The sequence below is a fragment of the Haliotis cracherodii genome, unplaced genomic scaffold (assembly GCF_022045235.1).
Source record: "Haliotis cracherodii isolate W230 unplaced genomic scaffold, xgHalCrac1.p SCAF_6, whole genome shotgun sequence".
Taxonomy (NCBI): Eukaryota; Metazoa; Mollusca; class Gastropoda; order Lepetellida; family Haliotidae; genus Haliotis; species Haliotis cracherodii.
Window position 1 is genome coordinate 3,028,119 of NW_027266319.1, and position 11,139 is coordinate 3,039,257.

The 11,139-nt window shown below is 39.6% G+C and overlaps 1 protein-coding gene across 1 annotated transcript in view; it reads left to right on the forward strand.

The window, feature by feature from the left end:
* The window catches only part of LOC139445896 (uncharacterized), a 58,670-nt gene extending 52,985 nt beyond the window's left edge, over window positions 1–5,685 (forward strand). The window contains exons 4-5 of the mRNA XM_071227138.1: window positions 1,463–1,598; window positions 2,528–5,685. Of these exons, the coding sequence (XP_071083239.1) occupies window positions 1,463–1,598; window positions 2,528–2,729 (338 nt within the window). The 3' untranslated portion in view covers window positions 2,730–5,685. The remainder of the gene's footprint in view (window positions 1–1,462; window positions 1,599–2,527) is intronic.
* The last annotated feature ends 5,454 nt before the right edge of the window (window positions 5,686–11,139 follow it).

Here is an 11,139-nt window from a genome sequence, read left to right on the forward strand (position 1 = left end):
AATTTTCGACCGTTTATCTAAAATGTATTCATAAGAATGGTAAGCCAACCGTTCCACCGACATCTTTGCAGCTTGAAGACGCAGTAAATATGTCCAGAGTTATCGCCCTTCCATTACAATCAGATATTCTCGGTTAAGTTCGGTGAAATGTATTTGACAGCCGTTTAGTGTCGAGATGATAAAATCATGTTACTGCTTGGCGTGCTTGCATTTGATTTCCACACCCTAGACGTCCAAGATTAACCTGTTGACCAGCGTTTTATCAGAGATAACTGTGCGTGTCCAATGTTAGCGCATGTTAACTGATTAACGTCATACTGAACACTCGGGATGAACTCTGATGACAATTGATGTCTCGTTAAAACTTATTCCTTTCATTTATTAGCATTTTTTAATGAATTTAATTAACTAATTTACATATAAGTACTGATCATGTACATCTATTTTGACGTGGGCCAGGAAAATTTAACTTTTGATTGTTGATATATGTATACTTAAGAATCAATAATGCAAATTTGATGATGATTTTTGATGCATCCCTTTTTGATGTTCTACACGTTATTTTGAAATTGCTGGTCATTTTACATGCATTAAAAAAAGGTATAATGGCAACAAAATTGGTCAAAAGCGCTAAGCTAGCTGAGAACATCAACAATCTAAAGTTAAATATGCTACCAGTACCATGTAAATTATGATAATTAAAAGCTTTTATTCGTGATTGAATAAATAATTGAAACTAGCGAACTTTAAGGATGACGTCACTTGGAGGGTGCTAATCAGAATATGACCCAGGTATGACGTTAATCCGTTAACTTGTGCTAACATTTGTCTACCAAGGTTAACTTGAGTCATATGTCTGTCAACACGGGTTCACTTGGGTCTTCTAGGTTTTTAAATCGAACACAAGCAGTGTTGGTGTACAAGTACCTCATGTGCGTTATAGAAATACAGTAAACTACCGTTATAACGAACTCAGAGGGACCACAATTTATAGTTCGTTATAACCGTAGTTCGTTATAAGCATATACAAAGCAAATGTACGGGACCCAAAAACAGTTCGTTATATCCGCCGGTTCGTTATAAGCGTGTTCGTTATAAACGTAGTTTACTGTACTCTCTTTTATAGATGCCACCAAGTTGCGTCACTCAGCAAAGATCAACTGATTGGTGTTCGAATGTAAACTTATCGATATAATGATCCTTGCTCGTTGGTTTAAAGGAAGCGTGTCACTTCCGGACTTGCCCCACGAGCTACCACGCCTCGACATGCCTGTGATTTTGCAGCCTGGTTCCCTGGGCATGCTGCGCTGGTGTAGCGTCAGCGCAGCATACCCAGGGAACCAGGCTGGTGATATTGTTTAATGCTTAGACTCACCCGTGAAGATCCGGGACAGACTAGGTCCTCAGCAATCCACGCTTGTCACTCAGTCATTCACTGTGATCCCTATGTTTCATTGTGTAGTATACATCAAGTCAAGCAGCTGTATGATGAAGCAGGATGAGAGAATCACGCCGTGTTACAAGCAGATTGAGGAGACCTTCAACGTCAGCATCCACCAGTCTAAAACAGTCAACGAGGAAATTCACAGCTTCTGTGGGTGTGTACAAGAGCGCCTGTCTTAGCAAGTATCGGATATTTATGTGACATACACATCACTGCACTAAGTCATTACTTACCCCTGAAGACCCGGGTGAGAGTTGGTCTTCAGGAACCCTGCTTGTTGTAAGAAGCGACTGACGTGATCGGCTGGTCAGGCTCCTGACTTGGTTGATGCATGTCATAGTATCCCAATTGTGTAGATCGATGCTTATGATGTCAATCACTGGATTGTCTGGTCCAGACTCGATTATTTACAGACCGCCTTCATTTAATTGGAATGTTGCTGAGTGTGGCATTAAACAAAAACAAACAAACAAACAAACAATTACTTATTACTTGAAAGCCAACCGTCCATGTCCATGAAGGATCTGAACGTGATCTATGCTACACGTTACCTGCACTTGTGCCAGGTTGTAGCTAATTCTACTTCGTGTGTGCTTTCACCTAACTGTGAGGCCGTCCATTATTTCATATTCTGGGTTTTGGTTTTGGTTTCACAAAATAATTTGTTCCAGAAATAACCAGAAACTGAGTCTTTTACTTCCACTATTACCCTAATAGTATTAATGGTGCACACCCACACTGACACGTAGACACACACTCACGCACACACATAAACAAACACACACACACACACACACACACGCACGCACGCACGCACGCACGCACGCACACACACACACGGGCACACAAAGGGACACACACACAGTCACTCACACATACTCACATACACCCACACTGACACACAGACACACACTCACGCACACACATTAACACACACTCACACACCGAGACACCCACACACAGACAAACACACAAAAACACACAGACACACACCACACACACACCAAGAACACACACACGCGCGGATGGTCAAAAGCAAACTGCTCACTAAACATAACTCAACGTCTCCTATTTCTCTTCCAGCTTTCAGAACGGGATACGGGGATGCATCATACAACCGGTGCACGTGTACTGCGGACACGCCATAGTGGACCTCCTGAACACTTTCATGAAAGGAGTTACCTCCCCTGTTTGCAACGAACATGCAAGCGACGGTTTCCGCTTCAAACCTCTCGCCTCTTTGATTGTCCTGTCAAGTTATCTATTACTTCTGTTTCAAACGTAGCGTCTCTGTCAGAAACTTCAGTGCCTTATCATTTAGCTTGGTGTACTTTGGAAGGTCTTGTTCAAGTGACCTGAACTGACAGCGGGAGAAATATGCCACTTTTTCATTTCTCTTGACCTGACAGTAGGCGAGGTGAAATGGGGTTGAACGTCCCGTCAAACGTTATTGAACGTATATAGCGACATGCATGTATGCACGTGTGCGTGTATGTCAAAGGCTGATTGTACTAGTTCGGACTGATGCCGATTATAGTGCTTGCCCACTAAGATACCATGCCACAGTTTAACATGAATACCCCACTCAAACACATTATACTGACTACGAGCTGACCAGTCCTTGTTTTAACCCCTTAATGCCGAGCGCCAGATAGGGTAACAACAAGTACCACCGTTTTTTTAACGTCTTTTGGTGTGACGCGGCCGGGCATCGAACCCCGGACCTTCCGTTCTCCGGGCGGACGCTCTACCACTTGACCACGAAGGCTCTGACCTGACAGTAAGGAACATGAGACACGAGAGATATAGAAGAGGTTGAACCCCAAGAGGTTGAATTTGAGTTTGAGGTTGATGCGGTTGAAGGTCGAATCGTTTTCGGCTGGTAATGTTAACTGCCGTATGAACGATCGTGGTTGTGCAAGAGCGATATCTGTTCAAATTTTGTAATTAATATACGGAGACTTCATATTGTGAGACAATAGCCGGGGTATCCGGGTCAGGTCTTAACGAGATGCTGAACAGATGGTGTTTCTTTCAAGTAATTACAAATATTGGTCTCGTGAAATGGGAAATATTAATAACGCTAATCATTTATTCCCATCACGAAATAATATATACATGTCGTGACGAAGAGTGTTTTGATGAAGCTCGTTAATTGTCCATCGCAGAGAGAGAGAGAGAGAGAGAGAGAGAGAGAGAGAGAGAGAGAGAGAGAGAGAGAGATTTATATTTGTTGTATTGACAGGCAGATGACATTATTCCAATGGTCGGCTATGTAATCGTATAATAAAAGCGGCAAAACATTTCCATAATCATAAAACATTCTTCCAAAAGCCACTGTCCACTGCACGATTCCAACTATTTCCTATACATGTGTTTATGATTCAGCGTCGAATGGCGATGACACCAGGTGGTCAGGAAAAGGTGTTTGTTTTCTGCCTTGAAGCCTTTAATGCTGTAAACCTGATCAAGTAGCGGTTCAGCAAAATTCGTATGAGTAACTTTGAAATCTTGGTCGAAAGTACATGTTCAATTGTACCTCAAAAGTTACTATGGGGAAAGCTAAAGATGACTATTGGAAAACCGAAGTCGCCCTTTTTAACGCCGCGTCAACACCTTTCAGTAACTGCACTCATAAACCTAGGCGTATACTCTGTTTGTATGTATAGTTGATGATGTGAATGTAGGTGTTGAACTGTTAAAGTATGCAGTGAATGATGTGAATGTAGGTGTTGAACTGTTAAAGTATGCAGTGAATGATGTGAATGTAGGTTTTGAAGTGTTAAATGATGCAGTGAATGATGCGAATGTAGGTGTTGAATTGTTAAAGTGGTGCAGTGAATGATGCGAATGTAGGTGTTGAATTGTTAAAGTGGTACAGTGAATGATGTGAATGTAGGTGTTGAATTGTTAAGGATGCAGTGAATGTGGGTGTCGAATTGTTAAAGGATGCAGTGAATGATGCGAATGTAGGTGTTGAGTTGTTAAAGTGGTGCAGTGAATGATGTGAATGTAGGTGTTGAATTGTTATATGATGCAGTGAATGTGGGTGTTGAATTGTTAAAGGATGCAGTGAATGATGTGAATGTAGGTGTTGAATTGTTAAAGTGGTGCAGTGAATGATGTGAATGTAGGTGTTGAATTGTTAAATGATGCAGTGAATGGTGTGAATGTGGGTGTTGAATTGTTAAAGGGTGCATTGAATGATGTGCATGTAGGTGTTGAACTGTTAAAGGATGCAGTGAATGATGTGAATGTAGGTGTTGAATTGTTGAATGATGCAGTGAATGTTGATGTTGAATTGTTAAAGGGTGCAGTGAATGACGTGAATGTAGGTGTTGAATTGTTAAAGGATGCTGTTAATGATGTGAATGTAGGTGTTGAATTGTTGAATGATGCAATGAATGATGTAAATGTAGATGATGAACTGTTAAAGGATGTAATGTATGTGAATGTCAGCGTTATGTTGTTAAAGGATGATGTGAATGTAGGTGTTGAATTGTTAAAGGATGCAGTGAATGATGTGAATGTAGGTGTTGAATTGTTAAAGGATGCTGTTAATGATGTGAATGTTGGTGTTGAATTGTTAAATGATGCCGTGAATGATGTGAATGTAGGTGTTGAATTGTTAAATGAAGCAGTGAATGCTGAGAATGTAGGTGTTGAATTGTTAAAGGATGTAATGTATGTGGATGTCAGCGTTGTGTTGTTAAAGGATGTAGTGAATGTAGTTGTTTTGCTTTTAAAGGACGCAGTGTGTGATGTCATCGCACGTGTTGAATTGTTAAATGATGCGACTGTATATTTTGTATTTGCAAAACATTCAATGTTGGCCTTTTAATGGAGATGTATATATAAAGGATGCAGTGCACACCATGAAGATGTTGTGTTTATAAAGGAAGTTGTGTAGACCTTTTACTGTTGTGTGACAATATATATAGTGTATGATGTGAAAGAAATAATCATTTCGATCAATGGTGCAGTATAAGCTGTGTAATTGTACAAGCTGTCCTTTGTCATGTCCGCCCTTTGTCCTGTGTCCTATTTAAAATCTGTGTGCCCTACTTGTAATGAACTCGTTGGTGCTTTGTACTTAAGTACATCGTAAATTGCAAGAGAAGAGAGTAACAGAATGAGCACAGAGTACCACCTGACCCGTGCCAACTGCTAGCCCCTGCTGGCGGAGCGGGTGGGGTTGAATAAAGGCTAGTAGTTGATGTGCCTGTACGGTCTGTATTTGAATGTCTGGTGAATCACTCCCACGATTTTTAAAAAAAGGTGCAAGTAGAAATGTTGCTATTAATCGGTATTTTTCATACCGAATGACATCGTTGATAACCCCAGTCAGACACAACAAGACAACATCGTCATGTGAATTTAAGTTTGGTAAATCATGTTTGTTCCAGTATCGGGAAAATCCGACCAGAATGAATGTAATTAGTTTCGTGAATCTCTTATTTTGCCTTAGATTTCAACGTGAGACCGGCTGCTGCCTTCTTGCGGTGACACCGTGCTCGTGTGTAATTTACTGTATAATATGTTGCTGCCAACATGTTCTCGTGCAGTAACTAATATATTGCTGACTACACATGCTCACAGGAACTAGCTAATATAGTGCCTACATGATGTCTTATAGTAGCTAAAATAATCCTGACTATTTGATCGTGTGTAGTAGTTAAGATATTGCCTACATGATCTCGTTTAGTAGCTAACATATTGCTGATTTTTGATCTCGTGTAGTTGCTAATATATTGCTTACTATTTGATCTCGTGTAGTAGCTAACATATTGCCTACATGGCCTCGTGTAGTAGCTAATATATTTCTGACTATTTGATCTCGTGTATTAACTAATATATTGCTGACTATTTGATTTCGTGCAGGAGCTAATATATTCCTGACTATTTGATCTCGTGTAGTGGCTAATATATTGCTGACTATTTGATCTTGTGTAGTAGCTAACATATTGCCTACATGGCCTCGTGTAGTAGCTAATATATTGCTGACTATTTGATCTCGTGTATTAACTAATATATTGCTGACTATTTGATTTCGTGTAGGAGCTAATATATTCCTGACTATTTGATCTCGTGTAGTGGCTAATATATTGCTGACTATTTGATCTTGTGTAGTAGCTAACATATTGCCTACATGATCTCGTGTAGTAGCTAATATATTGCTGACTATTTTGATTTCGTGGAGCTAATTTATTGCTGCTATTTGATCTGGTGTAGTAGCTAATATATTGCTGACTATTTGATCTCGTGTAGTAGCTAACATATTGCCTACATGATCTCGTGTAGTAGCTAATATATTGCTGACTATTTTGATTTCGTGGAGCTAATTTATTGCTGCTATTTGATCTGGTGTAGTAGCTGATATATTGCTGACTATTTGATCTGGTGTAGTAGCTAACATATTGCCTACATGATCTCGTGTAGTAGCTAATATATTGCTGACTATTTTGATTTCGTGTAGGAGCTAATAAATATATTGCTGACTATTTGATCTCGTGTAGTTGCTAATATATTGCTGACTATTTGATCTCGTGAAGTAGCTAATATATTGTCTACATGATCTCGTGTAGTGGCTAATTTATTGCTGACTATTTGATCTCGTGTAGTAGCTAATATATTGTCTACATGATCTCGTGTAGTGGCTAATTTATTGCTGACTATTTGATCTCGTGTAGTAGCTAATATATTGCTGACTATTTGATCTCGTGTAGTGGCTAATTTATTGCTGACTATTTGATCTCGTGTAGTAGCTAATATATTGTCTACATGATCTCGTGTAGTAGCTAATATATTGCTGACTACATGGTCTCTTGTAGTGACATGTGAGATAGACCACGATGATGTTACTGTTGTGCTAAAGATGTCGCTGCTTCAGACTCTTGCTCAGAAGTTGTTTGATCAAGGTTACAACATCCAAGGCCTCAGTAAAGCTGACAAAAAAAATTATGGTAGACATGTGGAGGACATTTCCAAATTTGACACATCAATGACAAAAATGATGTCCGATGCAATTCCCTATTTTGACTTGTACAATATGTTCCCGTGCTTTTTCAGGTGAACAGTTGAATTGCCTTTGCATGTGTTTGTGACGGGTGCCGACGGTGGGGCAGGATACGCTCACCTTTTCGCGAACACCTTGTATCATCAGTATCATGTAGTCGGAATTGTACAATCGACTGTTATGCAGTTGAATTCTGTTTTACGTTAGTTCCACATTGACAAGGCAAAATAATAACAAAAAGTCATTTATGGAGTAAATATCACTCAAGCCGCTAGTTATTCTCTTGAAAATGTTTCGTTATAAACTGTGAATTTCTCATTTAACACGCCAATCGAGACTGCTCGATTTTCCCAAAACGTCATTTTTGTTACTTGCCTGACAAGCGTGTATACTTTCGCTTCCAACAGCGGTCTCGTAGTTTTCAAGAATATGTTTGGTGAAAGTTGATTTTGTATATTATATAATACTTACAGAAATTTCGTGATCCTAAATATGTTTTGTTACTTTAGTTTTTAAGACTTTGCAAACGGAACTACTTTTTAGTCGCAAATACAAGGTGTGGTTAGGCAGGGAGAATTTACGTTTCAAGGTTTAACATTTGTAATGAACAAAAATAATTTTCCGGTAGACAACTACACAACAAGTATATAATAAATAGGATATGTCTCGTGAAATATCATGTTTCTCTCATCTCGTGACGGGGGAAATGGATATACTTTACTCGACACATGAAATACCCTCTACATGAGTGTTGTGATGGACATTGTTTTAAACGTCACTTTCAAAGTTTCAAACACTTTCTACAAGATCATTTTATTATATGAAAAAACACACACAACGGAAAGATATATGCTGAATTGACAATGCCGACTCTATGTTTTTTACCAATCACGAACTATAATATCATGTCTTTCTCGCTTGAGTGCATGTGCTTATTCGTTACTATAGACATAGAGCGAGGGTATAGTCAGTGGCAGAAGGCGCAGTATAACGTTACTTTTATCCCGGACAAGTTGATGTTACTACATCTTCCCGGCCATAAAAGACCCAAATCATACAATTTCAGGAGGTTTGTTACCGAGCATTTGCTGATGGACGTGTTAGAAAATCGCTATCAGCGTCTGTTGATTTTTTGCGCTGTTTTTGTTGTTGCATTTTTGTGATATTTGGAGTGAAATATGCTTTTGTCGGTCTTACTAATTATAATGTAAGCGAATGTGAAATGTATGTTTTGGATATTTTTAATAAATGTTATGTAAATATAAACAATCTTTGTCTTAGTGCCTTATTTCTATATACTAAGCGAACTTCAAATGGATGTACATCGGAAATGTCTATATACAAACGACGATAAACAAAGACTTGTGTCGAACAAATTCGGTCGTCGACAAAATACAAATGACTCGTTGGATCCTAGATTCGTCTCGTATATGACCCTTGGCCTGTCCTACCACAACCGTGCTCGTGGGTTGTGATCACGTTGACAACGTCTGTAATATGTGTCACTGAAGCCACCTCATATGAGTTGTGCGCTGTTAACAGGAAGATCAACAAACAGCGCTTTTATCAGTTTGTTAACGCCGCAATCCAATATTACATCTGACGGAGGTCTGTAAATAATCGAGTCGGGACCAGACAATCCAGTGCTTGGGATACGAGGACATGCATCAACCAAGTCAGCGAGCCTGACCACCCGATCTTACAAGCACAGTCGCCTTTACGGTAAGCATGGGTTGCTGAAGACCTGGTCTATCCCGGATCTTGACGGGTGGCTTTTATCAGTACCAATAATGCCTAACAAAACCCACTACAAGTGAGTGAGTGAGTGAGTGAGTATGGTTTTACGCCGCTTTCAGCGGTATTCCAGGATACCAGAAATGGGCTTCACACATTGTACCCATGTTGGCAATCGAACCCGGGTCTTCGGCGTGACGAGCGAACGCTTTAACCACTAGGCCACCTCGCCGACCCTGAACTCACTAACAACGAAAGATTTTCTTCAAGATATTTATTTACCGAATATAACAATGATGATGATATGTAGCGAAACATTTGATGTAACAAAACAAAATTGTAAGATTAAACAACAACAGTAAATTCAAATTGAAAATGAAACCCATGAGACTTAAACAGCCAATCATTGAATCTGTAAGACATACATACATGTGGAAGTACATTATTCACGTGTCCCATCTGGTAACGTTATCTGACTAAATAGAAAACAAACACACATATCACGTTATCTCTCTACAATTTAAGTGTAGTGTTTTCAGCGCTGAGATATACATACTGACGTTAAGCTAAATTAAAAAAATATATAAAAAATCTTGTGTCCGGTAAAAAATCAAGTACTTTACCTGCCACCCTGAATATTGTTTATCCTCCATGATCTATCGCAAGGAAATTTTTTTTATCATAAAACACAGATATTTAACCTACATTGCGAAGTATAACTATCGGGAATACGATTTGTATCACTATAACGGTGCTCGTGGCTATCAAAGTGACGTCAAACATCTCTCACTCACTCACACACTGTTCAAGTCACGCTATCTAAATAAAGGGTAAAAATACTTTTCCACTTTCATAAGACACCTCTGCCAAAACAGAGTCTATTGTAGGATTCCGACTATGTCATGAGCATGTATTTTTGAATCACATCCAAAAAGTGATGACTTCGGGTGTTCGTTGAAAGGTGAGCACATCCTGCTTCTCCGGTGACATCCGTCACAAACACATGCAACGGCAAATCAATCGTTCATACGGGAACCTGTGGTTGAAGTCAAACACCATTTTGATCACTGTTGCGTCAAATACCGTCAAAATGTCTACCATTTCTATTTTTTAAAGCTTTGCTAAAGCCTTGAATGACGTCACTGCGATCCCCTGCAACGTGAGATTCGGTTACTCAGTCATCGAAATCGTGAAACTTATTGACATTATTTTAGTAACAAACCTGATTTAGCGGAAATAAGGCGCTGTTACAGATGTATTTCTCCTGTTGACTGAACACACGTGTGCTAATATGCACTAACTATAGGCTCTTGAAAATAGTGATATGTGAACATAAAATACTTTGATACTTTCTAAAGAATCAGTGTGTGTGTGTGTGTGTGTGTGTGTGTGTGTGTGTGGCTGCTTGTACAAGTCCAGACTGAATGCCGATTTTATAGTGCTGGCCCATTGAGATACCATGCCCCACTCAGACACAGTATACCGACCTGTCTGTTTTATCACCTTAATGCCGAGCACCAGACAGGGTACCATCTTTGAACGTCTTTTGGTATGACGCGACCGGGGATCGAATACTCGACTTTCCTATTCGTTATTACATACAACCTACCCTTCATCTCCAGTTATCTATAGCAACTTTAAGACTCTTCTGGACTGAGTGGGGCGGTCGGGTAGCCTAGTGGTTAAAGCGTTGGCTCGTCATGCCGAAGACCCGGGTTCGATTCCTGACATAGGTACATAGCGTGAAGCCCATTGGTGTCCCTCGCCGTGATATTGCTGGAATATTGCTAAAAGCGGCGTAAAACCATACTCACTCACTGGACTAAGTGTGAATGCACTAATGACTAAGATTTATTGTTTGGCTTCACTCAGGAGCTCATTGCTGCGACATTATCTTATTATGACAACATATTTTTTTCTAAATTTATTTTTCAGATATTAACAT